Source organism: Leptonychotes weddellii, chromosome 16 (genome assembly GCF_054177405.1).
Source record: "Leptonychotes weddellii isolate Sample4059 chromosome 16, ASM5417740v2, whole genome shotgun sequence".
NCBI classification, from domain to species: Eukaryota; Metazoa; Chordata; class Mammalia; order Carnivora; family Phocidae; genus Leptonychotes; species Leptonychotes weddellii.
Window position 1 is genome coordinate 24,069,173 of NC_138384.1, and position 23,969 is coordinate 24,093,141.

Here is a 23,969-nt window from a genome sequence, read left to right on the forward strand (position 1 = left end):
TGGTGCTTTCTGGGGCTGGCAGTTCCTCTGTGCAGACTTCTTTTGTCCTCTGTGCCCACGTGGGCATCTGAGCTGCCAGGCTTGCACATTCCCAGGGCCCATTGCTAGCATCTGGGCTTCCCAGGTCATCTTCCAGTCAAACAGGAAGACTTCTGCAAGTACCCAGAAATGATGCGTTTCCTAAAACAAAAAGTAGAGCCTGTAGGTGCAACATCTTTTAGTTTTGTTGTTGTTGTTGTTTGTGTGTGTGTTTTTAAATCCTTGATAGAGTCACTAGTATCTACTGGGGAAATAAAAAGCTATGAAATCTCAGGCTCAGAATCTTCTAAACAGATACCCTAAGACGGGGAAGAGTGGGGGTTAGAACCTAGGGGGGAAAGCCCAATGTCAGGAGGTTCCTTCATATTCTTTTGCCTCCAACAATTAGAGCAGCTGGTCCTTTTGGAGAGCAAATTTTTCTACTTTAAAATAACACCAACTGCAAAGTGATAAGCAAATATCTGTGATTTCTAGTGGTGACAGACTCTCAGGTACAGCTCGTGTGCTTGGCTTTTATTTTTGTTTTTGAGTGTTTACTATATCCATCATGGAAAGAAATGCGAAATTTCATTTAAAGGTTTGTGAATAAAGATGAAATTATTTTCATCTAAGTTTATGAACACACTGAGTCCTAGCCACTGACCCAGGTTAAGGATCCTGAGTTATCACGTGGTGAGTCTGACAGCCCAGAAATCCCTTCAGAAAATGGGCTTAAATCAGGGCAAAGGCTATGGGCGCCCAGACAGGAGGCTAGAAGGGAGCTGTCATCTGGACAGAAAGCCAACTGGCTTGGTGACAGAAGGGGCATGAAAGGTGATGGTTGATTCTGGACAATTTGGAAGAGCAGTTGGGCAGGAAGCAGATGAATGTCTGCGAAGTACAATGGCCTTACCGTAGGCTAGGGGCCTGCTACCTTAGAGGTTAGCCCACTTCCCTCCAAATGCTTCCCACTACCTCCCAGACCAGGTGTGGCCCCCAGGGAAAGTACCATCTACCCTCCAAAATACCCCTCCCCCATCCAGGATTAAGGACCCATTCTGCAAGACCTCTTAGTCCTGACCCTCTTGAAATACAAATCCCTTTTAGAGAGCTGTTATTCACAGTTTAGCCCAAATGAGTTTATCCATCCTTCCCTGAGAGTATTAGGAGAATTTGAGTTCACTGAGCTTCTGAGAATAGGTGGGTATTGAGGGATGGGGGCTAAAAGTGTGCCCTCTTTCCCAGTCTGGCAACGTTGAATAAAAGGGGACCTCACTGGAGCACCAGCCAAAAATTTCTGTTTCTATCACTTCTAGCCTGGGCAGGCTCTGCCCTATCCTCCCCGTTCCCCCACCCCAGTCCCCTCAGAGGCACTTTCTGGGTGGAGAGCTGAGTGGGTCACCCTTTAAGGATAATCAGGAGAAAAAAAAGAATCAAAAAGTGATAGCTCTAAGTAAATTGCATATAAATGTACCCAGGTGAAGTGCAGCCAGTGGGGGCCTAATTAACCTATTTTATTCACCTGTCTGGAGCCTCAAAGACCTTGACATGAGGATCCAGCATTCCCTGTAGACTCCTTGGTTACAGAGAGAATTTAAGACCCTACTGCCCTACCCTCTATTCCCTTCCCAACTGGCGAAAAGCCCCCATTAACTCACAAGTTGTTGGGAGAAAGGCTAGGATAGTCAACAACCTGTAAACATTGGTTATTTTTTCTGATTATAAAAGACTCAAAGGCACTTTAGTGTATTTCCTTCCAGTTCTTTTCCTATGCATTTGTTACATGCCCGAGAACTTACCTGCTAAATCTATACATACACTCCAGTAATCCTGCTTTTGAAACTAAGCGAAGCAATACAAAAGAACATGCATGTAGTCTCTGTCCTTACTGAACAGCAAAGGGCCTTGAAAGATACACGCCAACTTGTGGGAATGTGAAAGGCAAAGAAGAGCAACTCTCGGGTCATGGACTTGTGCACTTACCGGTAAATGTTTAGTAACCACATACTACTGAGTGAGTTTCCTATTGCTGCCATGACAAATCACTGCACTTAGTGGCATAAAACAACACAAATTTATAATCTTAGCGTTCAAGAGCTCAGAAGTCCGAAATGGATCTCGTTCGACTAAAATCAGTGTTGGCCGGGCTGGATTCCTTCTGGAGGCTCTAGGTGAGATTTTCATGTCTTTGCCTTTTCCCAGCTTCTAAAGGCTGCCCACAATCCTTGGCCCATGGCCCCCTTCCTTCTTTAAAGCCAGCAGGCCCACCCTCCTGACCTCTGTTTCCATCACCACATCTACCTCTGATGCTTCTGCCTCCCTCTTCCCTTTAAGGATCCCTACAACATTAAACCTACCTGGATATAATGCAGGATAATTTCTCCATCTCAAAATCCTGCATTTATTTTTTTTAAGATTTTTTTTTTATTCGACAGAGAGAGAGAGAGAGCACAAGCAGGGGGAGCAGCAGACAGAGGGAGAGGGAGAAGGAGGCTCCCCGCTGAGCAGAGAACCCCACGTGGGGCTCTATCCCAGGACCCTGGGATCATGACCTGAGCTGAAGGCAGACGCTTAACCGAATGAGCCACACAGGTGCCCCTCAAAATCCTGCATTTAATCACATCTGCAAAGTCTCTTTTTCTGAGTAAGGTAACATAGTCACATATTCACAGGCTACAGAGATTTGGAAGCAGATTATCTTTGGGGAACAAGGTGGGGAAGGTGGCATTATTCTGTTTACCACCATTACTTATGTAACTTTTATAAAACCTTTTTCGGGGTGCCTGGATGGCTCAGTCAGTTAAGCGTCTGACTCTGGATTTCAGCTCATGTCATGATCTCAGGGTTGTGGGATCAAGCGCCGAGTCAGGCTCCAACCTTGGCGTGGAGTCTTCTTGTCCTTCTCCCTCTACTCCTTCCCCCCTATTTGTGCTCGTGCTCGTGCGTGCATGCACTCTCTCTCTCAAATAAATAAATAAAATCTTTTTAAAAAATAAATAAACCTTATTAAAAAGCCTTATATAATAAAATTTTTCTCATCACTAAAAGTTCAGGATAATCATAATTTTTCATGGTGCCTAATATTGTACTGCAAGAGATATAACACAATTTATTTAAGTGGTCCTGCAATTTGGGATATTTGGGTTGTTTTGTCTTTCATGATTTTCATGATGAATGTCTTTGGTTCTTTCGGGAGGGGGATATATAGAATTAGAAAAGGGTTACAGAAATGGAGTTGGTGGTCAGAAAAGTCTTGGTTCAGATCCAGACTCTGCCTCAATTCTCCATGTCATTAGAGTCTTGGTTTCCTCGACTGTAAAAACAGGATCCTTACAACTTCAACCTCAGCATTTTTTTAACAGCTTTCTTGAGCTATAATTCACATACCATATAATTCAACCATTTAAAGTACAAATTCAGTGGGTTTTAGTCTCAGGGTTTTTGCAGGATTCAGTGATATTGAACACATGAATTGTCACCACTCTTAATATTTCTTTGATCGTAATTTATATTATTTTCTTGGACTAAGTTCTTAGAACTAGCCCTATGAGATAAAAGCCTGTAACTCTCTCAAATGTTCTAGAAATAGACCTTGTGAAGATAGATGTTCTTCTGAGGGTTTTATATTTTTGTGGTGTGTGTGTGTGTGTGTGTGTGTGTGTTTACATAGAATTTGGGAGCATAAGAGTTGGTATGAAATTGTTGGCCTATTTGACCCAAGATGCTCTCTTTCATTCTCCCTTGTGTAATCCTGGATTGTACTCACCCCTAAACCCACACACACGGTAATTAGGAGAAGTCGATTATGGTTTACTGTCACCCAACCCTGCAGAGCCACCGGCCTGTCCCTCTTCATATCCTGGTGAGACTTACTCCAGTGAGGACTGCATTGGTACCATCCCCAACTGCCAATCTTAATTCACACCAAGCACACCGTATGGTGGGCTGGCAGGAAGGAGAGGTGGTTGGTCTCCACCAAGGCCATGGGGAACCCAACCTACCTACCACCAACACATCATAAAAACATACTCAGTGCTGCCGTGGGAGGACTGGCTGCAGGTTTCAGGGCTGAGTTAGCGAAGTGTTAGCCAAATCCAGGAGCATATTGCACCAGAGTGATGTGTGGGTGAATCCTCGGCATCCCAGCACGTGTGAGAGCAGGTTACGTGAGAAGGGTGTGGGTTAGGTGGTGAGGGAAGAGAGGAAGGTGCAGAGAGGGTGTGTGGGGTCAGAGGTGGGAGGGGGTGGGGGCAAGGAATGGGGCCCCCACTGGGGTTGGACCTTGGACCTAGTAGTCAGACCAGGGGTTTGGAACCATTTTTGGGTCACAGCTTCTTTTGAGAATCTGATGGATGCTAAGGAAAGAATGCACACACATACACACACCCACGCATGCGCAGTTACCCACACATTTTGCCTACTGTGTCAGGGATTCCTGGAACCCAGGAAGCCCATCCAGAGGCTCAGGATTAAGAACCTCTGGCCTAAACTAGTTCACAGGGACTTGTCAGAAAAAAATCCAAACGCTGCGTTAAGAGCTGGAGAATGTTTGTGCCTTCTTGCGTGGAAGACATTTAGAGAGGTTTGCCGGTTTGGGACTTAAATTCCAAAGTCTACTTACTCCATAAATGCTTTATTTATCTTCTTCCAGCTTTTGTTTTGAAAATTTTCAAATCTACCGAAAAGTTGTGACCTCATGCAGTCTTCAACTATATTCTACAATTGTCAACATCTTTGCCTAATTGCACTCCTCTTCCCATGTATGCTTGTGCTCTAGGGAACCCACGTTTTTCTGGAGAACCATTTGAGAATAAATTGCAGATATTATGATACTTCATTCTAAACACTTGGCATGTAACTCTTAAGATCAAGAGACTCTCCTGCATAACCACAAGATAATCCTCACACTCACAAAATTTAACATTGATGCAACGCTATTATGTAACGTACATCCTATATTCAAATTGCCCCAGTAGTCCCATTCATTAGGGTCCTTTTTGCTGTATTTCTCCTTCCTCCCCTCCCTCCCTCCCTCCCTCCTTTCCTTCTTACCTTTTTCATTCAGGATTGAATCCAGAATTACACAGTTCTCTCTCTCAGGCTCCTTTAGTCAAGAGCACTACTCCAAAGTTTTGTTTTCTTTTGTGTTGTTTTCTCTTGTGACATTGACAGTTTTGAAGAGTACCAGACTTCGCTATTTTGCAGAATGTTTCCCAGTTTGGATTTGTCTGTGTCCTCATAACGAGATTCAAGGTAAGCATTTTGGGCAGATGCCATGTCCCTTCTTGGTGCATCACATCACAGGGTCTGTTGATCCCTTACTGATGATGTTAAATTTGACTTGACTTAAATTTGGTTAAAGCAGTGACCTCCACTTCCTAATTAGTTAGTGACCTATGGGGTTACACTGTATTCGTGGAAAGCCTTAAATGTGGCGAATGCTGGTGAGCCAGTGGTGAGCATCCAGATTCAGTTCTTGCTCTCATGCTGTTTTACACTGGAGGAAAAAGAATTACAGGGGCGCCTGGGTGGCTCAGTCATTAAGCGTCTGCCTTCGGCTCAGGTCATGATCCCAGGGTCCTGGGATCGAGCCCTGCATCTGGCTCCCTGCTCGGCGGGAAGCCTGCTTCTTCCTCTCCGGCTCCCCCTGTTTACGTTCCCTCTCTCGCTGTCTCTCTCTCTGTCAAAAAATAAATAAAAATCTTTAAAAAAAAAAAAAAAGAAAAAGAATTACAATTACAAAATAAGCAGTTTTCTGAAGGATAGAGTGCTAAGATAGAGAAGTATCAACTCTACCATTTAAAGTGAACTTAAAGGGGTGCCTGGCTGGCTGGCTCAGTCCATAGAGATGCGACTCTTGATTTTGGGGTTTTGAGTTGAACCCCACGTTGGGTGTAGAGCTTACTTTAAAAAAAAGGTACAGGGCGCCTGGGTGGCTCAGTTGGTTAGGCGACTGCCTTCGGCTCGGGTCATGGTCCTGGAGTCCCGGGATCGAGTCCCGCATCGGGCTCCCTGCTCGGCAGGGAGTCTGCTTCTCCCTCTGGCCCTCCTCCCTCTCATGCTCTCTGTCTCTCATTCTCTCTCTCTCAAATAAATAAAATCTTAAAAAAATAAAAAATAAAAAAAAGGTACAGATTTAAATAAAAAATCCATTAAAATTTTTTTTAATATGGGGCACCTGGGTGGCCCAGTCACTTGAGCGTCCAACTCCTGATTTCAGCTCAGGTCATGGTCTCAGGGTTGCAAGACTGAGCCCCGTGTCAGGCTCCATGCTCAGCCAGGAGTCTGCTTAAGATTCTCCCACTCCCTCTCCCTCTGCCCCACTCAAATAAATAAATAAATAAATAAATCTTTAAAAAAAATTTTTTTTTTAGTAATCTCTACACCCAACGTGGGGCTTGAACTCACAATCCTGAGATTGCGGGCCTGCTCTTCCAATTGAGCCAGCCAGGTGCACCTAAATAAAAAAAAAAATCCATTAAAAAATAATAAAACTTTTTAAAAAAATTATAAAATGAACTTAAAAAGAGTTTGGGAAGATGGCGGAGTAGGAGGACCTTGAGCTCACGCCATTCCATGTTTACAACTAGATATAATCTACATCCAAGGAAATAAAATGAGCCTAAAAGGTGAGACTTGAGGAGGAGAAAGAAGGCAGGCATGGGAAGGTGGGGATGGAGGGAGAGGAGGCAGCCATGGCCAAGCTTGGAGGGTGGAAGGAACCAAAAGCTGACCACATGGTGGTCTCAGGGAGGGAAAAGTGATAGGAAAAAGGCTCCGGGTCTGCTAATAATGGTACTGAGCACTTCGTTTTAAGTGTTTTACATGGTTTGCCTTTTCTAAGTCTCCCTATAGCCCTGTGAAGAAGGCCATTACTGTTTTTATGCTGTAAAATCTGCAGCACAGAGAAGCTAAGTTATCAGCCCAAGGTCACACAGTTTATAAGCAACACAGCTAGGATGGGATTTGACTCTACAGTCTATGCTCTTAACTATATCAAGAAGGAGAAGCAGGGTCTCACCTAGAAAACAATATAAAGACGAGTCAGAGCCGTCTGGACTGAGTCAGAAGTGCTGTTGATAAAGGATATGGAATGGGAAAGCAAGATAAAAGAAAGACCCAGAAGATCAAAGAGAGAAGAGTGTTAGGAGCTAAAAAGCAACATAATAAAATAGGACAAAGTTTGGTTGGCCACCTCAATCCATGCCCAAAGGCTCGCCGGTCCCTTCAGGCAGGACTCACTATTCTTCTTCCGCTCTGTCCTCCCCCGCAAAACAGGACATTTTCATAGCCTCAAAGTGTCTCCCCACAGACTGCTTATGAACTTCAAAGGGAAAAATAGGAACTTTACAACGAGCTACCTGGCCCACTCCATCTTAACCAAGTGACAGAAGTAAGCATTCAGCGGGTTCTCAGGGAAGGCTCTGGAAGGGAATTAGGGGCAAGTGAAAGAGAAGGGTTTTGTGAGGAAGGCTCTGGTTGAAGGGCGAAGGGGAAGTCTTGAGGTTGAGGAATCCATGGGTGATAGCGCAGGGTCCATTGGAGAAAGAGGGGGTGTCTCCGGGAGAGAGGGAGAAATCTTGAGGTGGGGGACGTTCTCGGTGGTAAGAGAGTCATTGGGGAGGGGCTTGATGGGGACGGGTTGGTTGACAGGAGGGTCAGAGCGGGGTCGGTACGGGGCGGGCAAACTCTGGATGACGAGAGGGTGGAGGGCTTGAGGTAAGGGTCTCGCCAGGACAGTCCTGAAAGGGCCCGCGACCTGCAAGGCTCAAAGGCAGCGGTCCGCGCGTGGCGGAAGCCCTGTGGCGGGCGCACCACGCCGCACCTCTGCGGGGCAGCTCTGGGAGGGGGCTCGCGGTGGCGGGCGGCCGGAGGCGGGGCCGGGGGCGGGGCCGGCGCCGCCCGGCCGGTCCCCCCGCGCTGCAGGGGGCGCTGTGAGGCTGGGCGGCCCCGGGCCGGGCGGCGGCCGCTCCTAGTGAGCGCGGCCCCTTTTCCGGGTTTCCTCCTCCTCCTCCTCCTTCTTCTCCTCCTCCTCCTCCTCCTTCTTCGCCGCCGCCGCCGCCGCTGCCCCTTTCCCGGCCGGCGGCCGCCGCTGCTGGTGCCGCCGCCGCAGCCGCCGCCGCAGCCGTCGCCTCGGGGCCGCGAGCCGAGCGGAGGCCGACGCGGAGCGCGAGCGCCGCCCGCCTCGCCGCCCCGCCGGCCGCTCCAGGGCCCGGCCGGCTCGGCCGGCGCCCCCAGCGCCCCCAGCCCGCCCGCCCCCGCGGGCCCGGCCTGGCGTGGCCCCCCGCCGCCGCGCTCCTCCTCCTCCTCCGGCGCCCCGCGGCCCGCCGCCTCCTCCGCCCGCCGCCCCGCGCCCCCCGCCGCGCCGCCGCCCTCTGCGCCCCGCGGCGCCCCCCGGTCCCGCCCGCCATGCCCGGCCCGGCCGCGGGCAGCAGGGCCCGGGTCTACGCCGAGGTGAACAGCCTGAGGAGCCGCGAGTACTGGGACTATGAGGCTCACGTTCCGAGCTGGGGGTAAAGCCGCCGCCCCCACCCCGCCCGGCCGCCCCCCGGCGCAAACCGCACTGGCCCCCACCCCGCGCGGTCTGCCTCCCCAGCAGCCCCGCCGCTGGCCGGCGCTTTCTCGGGTCTGGGGTGGGGGAGGCAGAGCCCCCCCCCCCCCCCGCCGCTGCACATGTCCTCGTCTCCTTGTCCCCCCTTCTCCCCGTCTTGCGCACCCCTCTCTCCCCCTTACGCCAAAGAATGCTTTCTTACTGAGAAGTGGACCGGAGCTTAATGAAAATGAGAGAGCAGCCCTTCCTCCTTACACTTCTGGGTTTCTATTTGGGGTGGGCAGTCAGCAGCTGTCCTCTGGAGCTATTAAAATTCTCTTTTTAGTTTTTGAAATGAGGCTGGGTGGGAGGAAATCTCTTAAAGACATCCACATTCTCAAAGCAGGCGCTGTCTACCTTTGGGGTGTGAGGTATAAGGCAGTTGCTGTGGAGCCCCAGGCAGTGGGGCACCCTCTGAGCCTCCAGGATGGATGCTTTGCTCACCCTTCTAGATTGGCTCAGAGCCGTGCCTTCCTGCCTCTGCTCCCCAAGTTGTGATTGACCAATTAGGTTAGGAGCTGTGAGCAGAGTGAAAGGAGCCAAGTTTATGTTGTGGCTTTCATTTAGGGAATGAGTTATGTCCTGACGTATAGATGTTTCCAATGCTTGATTAATGGAAGTGACTGGATGGGGGTGTAGAGTGGGCATAGGCTTGGTTAATCCCAAGTCCTGGCATTTATGTGTCACTCTTGCCTTTCACAGTAATCAAGATGATTACCAGCTGGTTCGAAAACTTGGTCGGGGAAAGTATAGTGAAGTATTTGAGGCCATTAACATCACCAACAATGAGAGAGTGGTTGTAAAAATTCTCAAGGTGAGTGCCTTATGAGTGGCATTAAAAATCTTGTGCATGGGTCCCGAGGTAAACTCGAGCCACATTGTAGAATGAGCAGTGCAAGCTCTCATTTCACACATCTTCTGTCTGATGTCCCTTTGCTACTCCTCCCACCTGTTTTCCTTCTTCCTTTGAAGAAAGTATGTAGACCTGTTTGAAATCAAAGCATGATCGTTGAGGAACGTACTTGTCCTGAAATGTCATTGTGGGCTCCCAAAGTGAAAATTCCAAAGGGGTCCATTTGTTACAAAAAGAAATAGGGATTCGTATGAAAGAAAAGTTTTTCCAGTGAAGATCCCATCAATTCAAGGGCTCCTTGAGCACGGAGTTTGTTACCCTTGGTGCTTAAAATGATTCCAGAAAGAAAGTTGGAAGAAATTAGGGCAGCTCCAAAGATGAGTTTGAAGCTTGGGTAGAAACACCTCAGTGGATGATCAGTTGATTCGTCTCCTTTGGCAGTAAAAGTGTGTCAGGTGGGGTTGGATATGGTGAACCAATAGTGCCCAGAAGGTTCATTGTTGCTTATCAAATAGTAAAAGTGAAATTGGGAACAGTAGAAGAGTACGCTTACAATCGCTAAAATTAATAGTTGAAACAAACAGTCTTTGTGTCTGGTTTAGTTGCGCAAAGTTTGATATTTTGTTGTCTCTTCGCTGAAGACAGGATCTTAATGAGCATGAAGAGTTGGCTAAATTCTCCTTCAGGTAGCTGGTTGGATGGCTTTAATAATATTTTATAGGGTGTACTAAAAAAAAAGGGTAATTCTAGACTCCGTGAAGGGTCTTCATCGTTGCCAGATCATTTAATGTGTGTGCATGTCATTCAGTGAAATATCGAAAACACTAAAGAATGATTAATATAAGCACTTTTGCATATACAAGATTTCCAGTGTGGCCATTTTGGAGAAGCTCCGTGAATAAGGATATGGAATTGGAAAGCTGTTTTTGTGTCTTAAGGATAGAGTTAGGGCAGCTGTGTCCCTGGTTAGTATGAGGGGTCAGGCTTACGCTGTCTGAAAATCAGTTTTCAGAAAAGTGATCAGCTCTGTTACTCAGTACCATCTGAGCCTAGTGATGCAGAAGCAGAGTTGCAGTAGACAGAAGTAGGCAAAGTTATCTGTGCCCTCAGAGGCACTGGGGGTGAGAAGTGAGGAATTGATACTGAAGATGTGGAGTTTGACTTTCCTCTTCCCCAAATGTGAATTGGACCTGAAAAGTCACATGGTCGTCTTTTTTTTTTTTTCTTTACAAGCATAAATATTTAAAGAAATGTTCCCTTCAGGGAAGTCACCTGGGTAAGCCATATGATTTTTTCCTTTATACATAAGCATAAATGTTTTTAATGTAAGCTGCTTAAAATCTTTCTAGGAAGTGAGCAAGGCATAAATTGAACTTAGGAATATCCATATTCCACTGCTGTGCATTTGGAAGAATGAACTGCTGACTCCAGAACAATTTCAGAAAAATAACTAAACTTTTATGCAATAGCAACATTTTTAGAATACGTGTGTAACTTCCTGTGGTGTCTTTTTTGGAGGAATGGCCTTTAGGTATATATATAAGTGACAGCACATTCATGCAAGAGAACATCGAGTTGCTCTTTAGTCTTCCTTCTAGAGATCTTCATAGCATCCATTCCTGGATAGTTTTCCCCCTAAAGATTCACAGGATATGTTTAGGGAACCCAACGTGGAAACTAAGGTTATTTTTACAGACAAGAAACCTAGGCACAGGAAAACTTACCTGATACCACTATGTAGAAATGACCCTTAGCCAGAACTGTTTCCTACGTCTTCCTCTCTTTCCTCATTTTAGCATGGGTTTGTAAGATCTTCAGGATAAGTTCCCGTGTTCTGGAATAAGACTTGGGAGGCCCCTTGGATGCTCTAGTTAATGAAGTGTTCCTTGTATCTTTTCCATACAAGTTCTTTTCAGGGTACAGCCTGAACCAGCTTCGTTGCCACTGGTGAAAACCACCCTCACTTTTTTTTTTCAAAGCCCTGTGGCATTTCTATCCAGATTTTGTTCTATCTGAAGGATGGGGTAAGAATCTACTAATGGTATTGTGGTTTTCTCGTTTTCACAGGCTGCATTAAATTGGATTAAAAGTATTGTTTGTTTGTTTGTTTTTAAAAAAGGACAGGGTCTTGATCCCAAGTTGTGCACCCCTATTCAGATAAGTTATGACTAATATCTTCTGTTATGGTGTTTGGTCATAGGACATTAGGTCCTTAACAGAGTACCAGCTGCTCATAATTTAGAGGAATTTAGAAAAAACTTCCTCTTCATAAAAGGCCTACTGTATTTCAACGGCAGGAAGGAACTTATGTATTCATGTACACACAGTGACTGAGATGGAAGGTATATTCCTTGAAGACAGGGCTGTCTTCCCTTTTGGTCGATAACATTTTCCTTCAGTTCTTTCCAGTATATGAGGATGGTCAGATGGTGAATGACCACAGAGGAATTCTATCACTTAATTTGTATCCATGGATTTTTTTTTTTAGTATTTTTTTTTTGGTCAAAACATATTGGAGCTCTTAAGAGGTTTTAGGAATTTAGAAGTTGGTGAGCAAAATTTTACTGTCTATTTTGAAGTGAAATTCTGAAGTTGAAATTTTTAAAATGTTCCAGTCAATAGGAAGGTTATATCTTTTTTGGCCAAAATTGTTTTGAGGAGAAAAAAAAAAGAGAGCGTTGATGAGAAGGGTTAACAGGAGGGCAGAAATCCACTTTAGTGCTGAAAGTTTCATCTTTTGATTCCGAACAATCCATTGCTCAGTCCCTTTGTAGTACCTCTTAGGAAGGTATACATAGAAATAAAAGCATTTGGCCATTTCGGACAACTTGTAGCATTTTGTGGGCACCACCTATGTGTGGATTTCAGCTCTTCTTGGGATCCTTCAAGTGAAAACTACTATTTCCTAAATAGAATTAAGAGCAATACTGTTTTTAAATAAACGTGTACAGTGTTTTGAACCCATGCTGCCCTGACTTGGAAATTCTCATATAAGAGAATGAGTTGGTAGTCTGTTGATAGTCTTATTTCATAAAGAGTTGGGCAAATCCATTTTTCCCCCGGAGGTCAGTTCTCAAGATTAAAACAGGGAATGGTGGTAATACAAGTTACTTTTTAAGTGGGCTTAGCATATTTGTGGATGTTTCTAAAATGTGCGGTGAGGAAGTGGTGTTAAAAGAAGGATGGGAGGCCTGCCAGTGACCCGTCTTGTGGGGTTACTTCAGAGTGAGCAGGCGACTTCTAGGTTGTGTCAAAGTGATGTTCGCTCATGCTGGTGCAGGGCTTTCTCCTTTATTTCTGCTTTCTCCGGTGGTAGTTTTTTTCCCCTCCAGGTACTTTGTTAGGCAAATGTACCAAGACATCATCTTCCTGAAGCAAGACATTAGTATTAATTTATCTGAAGTTTTTGTGATTTTTTTTTTTTTAGTTCCCACAAATGTCTTATGGTATAAAAGTAGTTAAAATGGTATTATGAAAGTGTTACTAACATCAAAAACAGTATAAATTTTTAAAATTATGTGTGAACTAGTCAGTGCTGTTTCTTTTTTCTTTTAAGATTTTATTTATTTGGGGCGCCTGGATGGCTCAGTCGTTAGGCATCTGCCTTCGGCTCAGGTCATGATCCCAGAGTCCTGGGATCGGGCCCCGCATCAGGCTCCCCCCTCAGCGAGGAGACTGCTTCTCCCTCTCCCTCTCCCTGCTGCTCCACCTACTTGTGCTTGCTCTCTGTCAAATAAATAAATAAAATATTTTTTTAAAAAACTTTTATTTGATAGAGAAGAGAGAGAGATCGCATGCGCGCGTGCAAGTGCAAGCAGGGTGGGGAAGGGCAGAGGGAGAGATAATATCAAGCAGACTCCTCACTGAGTGCAGAACCTGATGTGGAGCTCCATCTCAACGACCCTGAGATCATGACCTGAACTGAAACCTAGAGTCAGATACCCAACCAACTGAGCCACCCAGGCGCCTTAGTCATTGCTGTTTCCAGTATTGTGGTTGTAGGGTCTGAGCTTGAGAGAGTGGTGAAACAGAATCATGAAATAAGGGAGCAGAGAAACCTTAAAACCCAAACCCTTTTTACAGATAAACTGAGACCCAGAGCATGCAGTTTGCTCAGAGTCACATGGTTAGGGGGTGGAAGCACTAGGGTCCTGGTCCTCTGCCCCTATCATGGATCTTGTAGATGTGAGAAGCAGTTTGGACATTTGCTGGGTATTTGGCTTCTTGAGGTGTTGAACTGTACTGGAAAGATGGATAAACACTCACTAGAAGTCAAATGAATTTGTTTCTAATGGTTTTGGGGATTGGGATTCTTCTGGAAGGAAATGCTTGACTTGGACAGGTACTAGATGGAGTGCGGAACAGATGAATACCCAGAGAACTGTAGGGACCCAGCCAGGGGCTCTCTGGTTTGGGTCTGCAGCAGCGTGGTGAAGGCATAAGTGAAATGTTATTTTGCTCTCTTGGTTTGAAGCCACAATAACCAGTGTGTTTATACTTTTTTAACCCATACAGTTCCCTCATCATGATGACTTGCCAAATTTGGGTGCTAACAGCTTTATCCCTCTAATACATTAGGGTTGGAGAGTGAGCCATTTGTAAAAAGACTATCTTGACATAGAGGACCCATTTTCATGTGTACATTGTGGCTGTAGATAGTTTCTAGAGCCTGATTTTAGCATCCGCCCCCTCATGATAAGGGCAGTATAGTGTAAAGAAGTGCTGTAAATGGAGGGCAGGGGACTTGGGTTCTAGAACCAGCATCCTCATTTATACCCATTTGACTCTTCGTATCAATAAAATGGATATATGTTTCTTGTGGAACTCACAGGTTGTTGGGAGAATTAAATGAGATCTGGAGAGATGGGGAGGTAGATGACAGCGTTTGAGTCATCTACACAGGGCTCCTTTCCAGAAAGTGGCCCTGGAAGTAGACTGCCTGCAATCAGATGGGCATTCCCAACACTCTGCAGCTCTGTGACCTTGAGCAGTTATTTAAACTCTGCCTCAGCGTCCTCATGTAAAAGTGCACCAATAGTAACTCTTAAAATACTATTAAAAGTGGATTAAATGTGCTTAAAACAGTGCCTGGCACTTAGAAAGCAGTAAGGTATGGTTCTAATAACAATATTTCAGTTGGGCCATGTGAATGATTTCAGAGGGCAAAACCAGTAGTAGAAAGGACTGTACCACTCTCTTGATGAGATTCAAAAGGCCTGCTGTATGCCTTGCTTTTTTAAATTAAAACATACCCACCCCCCTGACAATAAACAGTCTCAAGGAGTCGATAACGTAACTGGAAATATGGGACTTTAAAGATTAAGGGAAGAGTTGCTGTGAACAATTAATATTGCTAAGGTAATGTTTATATTTGGGTCAGTTGCAGTGGATTTGAGAGATGCTCCCAAGGTAGTAAAATAAATGCTGTCATCGAGGCTGAACTTTTCTTCCTTACTCTGTCCTTCATTCCTGGCAACCAGTGTTCATTATGATTGTTTACTGCAGGTCACGAAACTAATCTCTCTGTTGTCACCGTGCACTGGAATAAAAGTGATTCCAGATTTGGAAGTTCTACGCCACCCTCCTGCCTGTCTTGAATTTATTAATTCAGTTGTGCTTAGAAAGAAATGAAAATGGGACTTTGCCTGTTAACATTTGCTGGGACTTATTGAGGTCCTAATTCTTATGCCCTTTGTATATGTTAGTTCACAAATTCAATCACAATCAAATGCTAGTAGTTGAAATCATTCTCAGATCTGGCTTCTTAAAAATCAGCCTTAAGTAAATAGGACCGATCACTGACTTCATTAACTAAGCAGCCCATCACTAAGTTTCTCTTTTAAGTTTTTCAATGTTGGTCAATAGGGAGAGAGAAGTAGTATCTTAACTCTTGGATTATGTTGAACAAGGTTGTCCTGAATAGCTGGGACTCTCCACCATGTGGGCTGAAACCTTTGGGAAAGTTCCTTCCTTCCACCCGCTCACTTTTCCTCTCTTTCTTTCTCTTTCTCTCTTTCTTGTTTTTTCCTTCCCTCCCTCCCTTTCCTTCCTCTCCTAAGCTCATGCACAGAAAATTTCAAATTGAGTTTTTTCCTTTTAAACATTCTCTCTACGTGTGTGCCAGAATTCATTACTGAAACTTGATTTAATACTTTAATTTCTTTCTTTCTTTTTTTTAGCGTTTTGCCATTTTGCTCTACTAGACTTTGAGTAGAAAAGAATATTGGGAAACAGCTGAACTGACTCATTTTGAATCTTTTTTTTTTTTTTTAAAGATTTTATTTGTTTATTTGACAGAGAGAGACACAGCGAGAGAGGGAACACAAGCAGGGGGAGTGGGAGAGGGAGAAGCAGGCCTCCCGCGGAGCAGGGAGCCTGATGCAGGGCTCGATCCCAGGACCCTGGGATCATGACCTGAGCTGAAGGCAGACGCTTAACAACTGAGCCACCCAGGCGCCGCCATTTTGAATCTTTTAAACAGATATTCTCTGAATTGAAATAAATGAACCTTAACTGGGAGAGACTTTGTGTAGCAGGATGAAATGATGAGACTGTGATGGAAGTGTGTATTTTCTCTGTGTAGCTGCAGGTGGATGAATGCAAACGCTGGGCTACAGGCTCAAAGCATTCTTATTTTCATAAAATCCTTGATCTGTTTTCCATAGGATGTGAAGGGTCTTCCTTTATGAATTCTAACCTTTTCTCTTAATTCTGTTTACAGCATTAAAATGATCACTTTCATTCCCAGGGAGCTCATTGGTTTTTTAGCTTCTAGAGCATCTCCCAGGTTCGGAAGAATAAGCTTGAGGCTAAAGGGAGTTCCCTGTGGTCTGGTTCCTGTAGAGAATAGACGTCCATGCTTTGGAGGAGTATCCTGGGCTGTAGGTCACTTTCTTTTTTATAATCTCTTGGTCTTTTGTCAGGATGTGAGGACTCCAGGTGCTGTGTGAGTCCGTTGTGCCACTTGAGAATTGCCCTGCTGTCCCCAGTCTCTAGGTGAGGAAGTTGTTGGACAGGTGACAGTTGGGTAGCAAAATACGCTCCCTTGCTCCCTAAATTACCTGAGGACGTAATGAGAGATACCTTAATCTCAGTGGCATTGTCCAGGAACCGTGTGCCTACCTGACTTGTTGCTGACTAACAAGAGGGCAAAGCAAGACTTTATACGGGGCGTTGTCGTAAAGGCAACTTACTTAGTGGGTTAACCCTGTACTAATTCACCATTAGGGGGAGAGCAAGGTTTTCGGTGTATACAGATCTCTGGCTCTGGTGTATTTTTTCCTCTGTGACCACTCTCACAGATCTGTAACTGCTTTCCAACTCTAGAATTTTCTTACATTGAATATACTGGTAGCATTGGCTGAATTTATAGATACAATAGCCAGCTTTTATTCTTCTTTTAACTTTTTGACATAACTTTAGACTTAAAAGTTACAAGAATCCCCATATATCTTTCACCCAGATTTCTCAGATGTTAACATTTGCTTTATGCCTTCTCTCTCTCATATATAAACACACGTATATGTGTGTATAAACGTATGTAATTATGTAAATCACAGTGCTCCTTACTGTAGTATTTCCTAAAAACAAGGACAATTCTTATATAACCCCACAGTGCCATGATCAAAGATCAGAAACTAACATTGGTACAATGCTGTTAGCTAATCTACGGCCCCTGTTCTCATTTGCCAGTTGTCTAATGTTTTTATAGTAAAAATCCCAGGTCATGTGTTACATTCAGTTGTCATATCTTTTTAATCTGGAACAGTTGTTCATTCTGTTTCCTGACATTGACATTTTTGAAGCTTACTTATTCTGTAGTGTGTCCTTCTCTGGCTGTTTTTTTGATCAAGTTGTACTTCATGTTTGAGTGCTTTATTTCCCCCAAAGTCTTAAGCTCCCTAATTATGAAAAAGGGAATGAGTACGATTCCTAAGTGGAAGTGGGAGAGAGAGACAGTAGCCAGATCTACTCTCCCGGGAACCCTGACAAAGCAGAGTGGACATGAGTGTGGCAGCTGGCTTGGAAGAATGCAGCTAGATTCCAGCCTGTCAGTCAAGCACCCTGTTAGAGGTGATGCAGGTGCTCTGTGTTTCATAATCTCCCTCTATTTTGTTATGTGTTCAAAGCTGTAGCTTAGTGACCAGCAAAAGATGACGGTGTCTTTGGCATGTATATATCTCTCCCCTCCCACCACCACACACACGCAGGCTTTTAAAATCTTATTTCATTGAAAACCCATTGGACACTCTTTGCCTGTGCTAGCAGAACTGTGTCTAGTGTCTTGGTGAAAGAATACTCCTTTTCCTTAGTCCGCTTTCTGTCATAGCCACACTTGGGAAATGAGAGCACTGTGGCCAAGAGGGAGGCCTACAGCGTCACTGTCTAGATCGGAATCCTGCCCCCACCCTTCACTGTCAGCTGTGGGACCTTGGGCAAAGGGTTCAACTAGGCTGAGTCCAGTACCTAGGAATTGTGTGGTTTGTCACTAACTAAAAACGAGAAAATAATAAAGTTCCCGTTTATGGAGTGCTTACTACATGCCAGTCAAGTGTTCTAAGTACTTTAATAAAATGTAATTGATTGTGATGTGTCTCTTGTTCCAGAACTACTTACATTCTTCAAATTCTTTAAGACAAGAAGTAACACGTGTAATGCTAGTATTTCTGATTGCAATCTTTAATTTTTCTATCCAGCAGATGGACAGGTTAGCAAGTAGCAGAGGTTTCCAGTCAGTACTGGATCAGAGATCCGTTTTCTCCTTTGCTGATCCATCATCTCTTTCTTTAGGAGTGGTATGTGTTGGGTAGTTTTAGTGGCTCTGGGCTGATTTCAGATTCTAGATGTTGAGGAAATGGGAGTGGCAACAGGAAATGGGAGCCAGCAGCTGGGAAACAAGTTTGTAACTTGATGTCAGTGAACTGGTCTTCGCTCCTGGAAGACAAAATTACATGTAACTCATTGGAAGAGCAGGTGTCTCACCATTTTGTTTCATTTTTTTCCGTTTGCAAGTGCATGATAATACAGCTGTTCAGAGCTATAACGCGCATGCCATTTGGCAGTTATCTAGAAAGCATTTTATTTTTAAAGTATGACATGGGTGTTCAAAATTTGTAAGTGCCCTAAATGTAACTACCTAAAGATCTGACACATATGCTATATGAGTCTGTATTTAACTTAATCTTAAACGTTCTCAAGGGCAGGCCCCACTTTTATCTTGATTTCTTTTTTCTAATTTAGACACACTCTCTTGACATGTGTACAAGATAGCGCAATAGCCACTCGATTAGCTGATGTCGTTGTAAGGTTTTATTTATTAACTTCAAAAGGAATCTCACTTCTGATTACTCTTGTGTATTTAAGCCAGTGAAGAAAAAGAAGATAAAACGAGAGGTTAAGATTCTGGAGAACCTTCGTGGTGGAACAAATATCATTAAGCTGATCGACACTGTGAAGGACCCTGTGGTAGGTGCCTGACGGTTGGGGGAGAAGGAGAAAGTGAGTGCGTGCGTGCCTGTGTGTGTGACACAGAATGTCAAAATAATGAGAAACATTACATAGTGGGAATGACTGTGTTCATCTTTACTACTGAGTAGTTTTGAAAACTAGAAAAAAATCATGGTGGCCCAAAGATGAAGAAGTTTATGGAACCTAAAAGTGTGTATAGAAAAATCCCTATCCCAAGTTTATTACCTCGTTCTGATTCAGCCCACAAATGTTTGCTGAATGTCTTCTTTAAGCCCTTTTCTTCCAGTTTTGAAAGCTTATTGCCACCAATTAGCCTTATTTTGCTTCACTTAAGTAAGCCTGACATCTGAAAGTCTGGGCTTACAGAAGGAAATACCGAATATCTCCACGTGGACACCTGGCATAGAGATCACAGCCCACAGACCCTTTGAGGACGGCATCTTGCTGTTTCTCATCCTAGGCCTTAATTCACTGTCTATCCCAGGGGCTCACATTGTATATGCTGATACAACTAAACTATTTTTGTTAAAAATGCTTACTTTGTAGCCATTTTAGATGTGCTCTTTAATTTTGTTTTCTCTTCTTGGGGAGTAAACTTAAGTTTATGATTAGTTACAGTTTTTATGTACCACCTCCCATCCCATTTCTGTTCTTCCTCTGTTCTACCTCACCTATTTTCCTATCTTCCCATGCCAGTGTTTCGTGTAAGAGGGAGGTCTTCGCTTCTGTCTGCTGAAGACATCATAAAGAAACAATGTGCTAGCGAACATGCATTGACCTCTTACTCTGTGCCGGCACTGTTCTGGACCTCACACAGTCCAGCAATCCACTGGAGTAGGTGCTGTTACTGGCCACATTGTTACATTGTACAGATAGGACAACTGAAGGCTAGGGAGGTTCAGTAATGTGCTCAAGATTACACAGGATCATTAAGCTGAAGAATAAGGAAAATTTTGCCTTTGGGACCCTAAAAAGACTGAGAAGAATGGTTGTATGCTAGATTCTAGCTAATTGGCATTAAAAATATATCCCGCCTGAGGAGCTCAGATCGATTTTAGAATGACTAACTCCGGACTCCATCATCTGTGAAAACGGCCTGCAGTGTGAGCCAGCACATATTACTGGTGTAGCAGCGGCCTCTGCATTTTGGCTTTTTTTTTTAAGTTAATAGAACTTAGTGATACTTGTCTTACTGATACTGTAATGTGTTGCTTAAGGCATGTGTGTGTTTTATATAAAATGGAACACAAGTAAATTAAGATTGGATGCAAACCAAGGGGCGAGCCCTCCTCCTCTAACTTGTAGGGATATGGGCTCATTCCCAGGCAGTAGAGATCTGGTGGTCTTGACGAAGCCCCGTCCCTTCGGGCTAGTGAGGAACCCTTTGACCAGCGCTGCTGGGACTGCTGCTTGTTCTGACAAAGCCCCGTGTGCACGTACTGTACCCTGTTTCCTAGGTAACTTTCACCTGCTTCCTTGAGCAAAACTTCCCAGCCATAAAGATTTCCAAGGTGATTTTCTTTCTATAACCCTTTAAGCCCCTGCTTTTCTCTTAATTTTGAAAGCTTATTACTGCTAATGAGCATTATTTTACCTTACTTAAGTAAATCTGACGTTTGAAAAATTTATACAAGGAAATATTAGACATTTGGTACTCATTGCATTAAATGATTTTGGGGGTTGGGGGGGAGACACATCTACCTTGTAAATTGAGACATTCTCTAGTGGTCTCTAACCAAGGCAGTAATTTCACATTATAGCCTCCTGATAATCATAGATATTTTCCTTTTGGATCCTGAAAAGGCCTATGATAGATTCCCAAGACGTATGATAATTCTGTAAAATGCATCTGGCTCGCTAAACCAAGATGAAAACATGTCACTACTTTTGTGGTTGGCAGACTAGAACACTGCAGAGTATAATTCTTCACATAATGTGCCAGGCCCACTGACAGGTTGGTCAGAGAATACATCTCCTTTAAAAAAAAAAAAAAAAGAAGAAGAACCTTATGAAAAATGTCAACTATTTACGAAAGTAAAGTGAATTAGATAATGAACCTCCCTGGACACATCACTCAACTTTAGCAGTGCCGCAACCTCGTGGCCAACTTTGTTTCATCCCCCTGCCACCCACTTTCCCACCACCCACCCTCCCCACTTACTTCGAAGCAAATTCCAGACTCATAGTCTCAAGAGAATACTTTCTTAATAGGCTCTCCCTGATGAGTGAATCCCGTTTTCATTTAAGTGGGATTTGGGGATGGATCGGTACAACAGAAACAAAGCATGTTTATTGTTTGAATACTTACAAGGCATTACTATTCTCTCTTGCAGTCAAAGACCCCAGCTTTGGTATTTGAATATATCAATAATACAGATTTTAAGGTGCGTATATGCTTTTTCTTTCTGGCATGGGGTTAATGGGGGATGGGCAGGTGGCGATAAGTACTGTGGATGCTCCAGAACAAAAGGAGGCCAGGAAAAGTCATTGGTGAGAGTGGGAAGTAACAAATCGGATTCCTTACCGCGTGAGTATAGGATGCAGAAAGTGGGTAGGGTTCTTGTATTTGGTGAAATTACTCATCACCCTTTGCCTTGCTTACTCTGGGAATAGCTGCTGGGCTGGGTCTAAGTTAATGCCTCATCTATAACACTCCTGTTTTAGACAGCATTGTTTTAAGTAGATATTTGATTTGCATAGGAGTCTTCCCTTGTTGATGTGGTAAACAGATACAGGGCTCATGTGAAAAGAAGCAGGACATGGGATTCAAGCTGTCAGAGTGTGTGTGTTCACGAACACTGTATACAAAGCAAATGACACAGAAAAGGTAGTTAAATGTCGCTGTGCTTTAGAAAATCCCTATCCTGGGTTATTTACATTTCTTATAATGAATGTTAATTTAGACTTAAAGTGTTCTTCTAAAAGCATGGTTTTAAGCTGGTTTTTTCATGAGTTTTTTTTATTAATCGTTCAGACACTACAACCTTAACTTCTGGTAAGGTTTTTGGGGCCAGTTATTCTGGACATGGTAGAGTGTAATATGAAAACCAATATAAGAACAAAATAGTGGTGTTGATTTTGAGGGGTGTTTGGAGAACTTTTAGATGATTATAACACTCTGTCAATGAATCAAAGACTTGTGATTTTGTTGTGATGGAAGTTAGGGCCAAAACCACATCAGCAGTTGAAAAATGCTGGTATCAGGAGTGAAGCTTTTGGGTGAAAATAAAAGAGCTTTATCTCACATTTAATTTTTCTTAGGTAATCACTCTAAAACAACTCTAAAATAGGGTTAATTAGTGGAAAATAAATAAACGGGACTATAATTTATGAAACAATAAGTAAGTTTTATATATAGTGTAGCTTTTCCATGTGTAACAAGTTTCCTTGTTAGTCTGACTCCTTACAGGTGAAGTCAACAGTGAGCTCTTAACAGTAGGATGTAAATGTTTTCATCAGCCTGACGGTGCTTAGCCAGTAGAGTTTTTTGTGATACACATGGTTGATCCCAGTTTTGCCGTGAATGACCCAAGTTTATCAAGGTGTGTGCATTTCTTAGTGAAACCGAACATTTTCCTGAATACCAAAGTTTAAAAGCTGGTCTTAATGAAACTTCATATGAAATGCCTAAGTTTTAAATGCTACTGCTTCCTTAATGAGTTTTTACCAGTTGTCTGGCCACACATACAAAATTTTCACTTTAGCATTTTGTGTTTCTTAAATTGACAGCTGCCCTGTGGATTTAACAGCATGCAGAAGATGGGTTAGCAGAAATTTTTAACTCCTTGGAGAAATCTTACTTCTTTTGCATCTTAACTCTCAAAGGGGATGGTTTAATGGCACACATTCTCTAGGAGCTTCCTTTAAAGACATCATGGAAAATTCATGTTTTTTGAGGCTCTCATATCTGAAAACATTTTTATTTTATCTTCCTAATTAATGGACTTGCCATGGCATAGAATTCTGGGTTGTAACTAATAATTTTCTCAGAATTTTGAAGAGCTTTTTCCATTATCACCACTGAAGCCATTCTGGTTTCACCTTACGTGATCTGGTTTGGGTTTTGGTTTTTTCTTTGGAAAGCTTTTAGAATTTTCTCTTCAGTCGCAGTCTGTGAAATTTCACAATGATGTTCCTTCGAATGGGTCACTTTTATCTTTTGTTCTGGACACTTGCTGGGCTTTTTCAATCTAGAAACTCATGTCCTTCCGTTTTAGAACAGTATTTTTAACATTCTTTGATTTTCTTCCCTTTCTTCTTTGTTCTCACTTTCTAGAACTCATTCAAATGTTAGACTTCATCTCTTAGCTCTATTCTGTTCTCAGAACTTTTAAAAGTAGTATCCTGTTCTTTTATGTAATATCTTCTATTCTCTCACTGAGAATGTGTGGGTTTTCTCTTCCCCCCCCCTTGATGTTTTCTTCTTGTGCTGTTTTCTCAGTTTTTCTTTCAAATTCTTTTTTGTGTGTGTGTTCTTCTTTTTGTCTCTGTTGCAATTGTCTGAAATGTCATGGTTTTTGACTGTCTCCTCTTATGAGTTATGAAATTACTGATGACTGCTTATCAGCTCCTTTCTGGAGGATGTGAGCCTGGCTGCAAGCCTCCCGGCCTCCAGCGGAGGAGCCCTGTGGGGAATGTTAACGTGCACTTTCACGTAATTCCCCATTTCCAGTGTGGTGTTTTAAACTTGTTTTCTTGTTTTCAGCTGAATCTGTTGACTCTCTTTCATTGATACCTGGGGTCACCGATTCCTGAGCCTTTCGGTAGTTCTTCCACGTGCAGTTGTCTGCTTCTGGACCCCCTCTGCTCTTGGCAGAATTTGGTCTGCTATGTCAGTTGGACATTTTTATCTTGCTTCAAGATGTCATCTCTTCCATTCTGTTAGTTATTGGGAGTGAATCCCCCAAACCCCACTCCTTTTACTGTTACTTTAGAGGAGCGTCAAGAAGAAGCAGGGTAGGATGTGTTTGGTCTGCGGTATCACACCAGAGGGCCCCCGTGAGTGGTCAAGCAAGCCCTGCCATTTTAGTCAACTTACAA

General features: G+C 43.7%; 1 protein-coding gene across 5 annotated transcripts in view; it reads left to right on the forward strand.

The window, feature by feature from the left end:
• The first annotated feature begins 8,326 nt into the window (after positions 1-8,326).
• The window catches only part of CSNK2A2 (casein kinase 2 alpha 2), a 38,460-nt gene continuing 22,817 nt past the window's right edge, over positions 8,327-23,969 (forward strand). For 3 of the 5 annotated variants that reach the window (XM_081806515.1, XM_081806517.1, XM_081806516.1), the window contains exons 1-4: positions 8,327-8,531; positions 9,311-9,422; positions 18,825-18,926; positions 21,263-21,313. In XM_081806515.1, the coding sequence (XP_081662641.1) occupies positions 8,428-8,531; positions 9,311-9,422; positions 18,825-18,926; positions 21,263-21,313 (369 nt within the window). In that variant the 5' untranslated portion in view covers positions 8,327-8,427. The remainder of the gene's footprint in view (positions 8,532-9,310; positions 9,423-18,824; positions 18,927-21,262; positions 21,314-23,969) is intronic. The other 2 variants (XM_081806514.1, XM_081806513.1) reach the window with 1 other exon arrangement.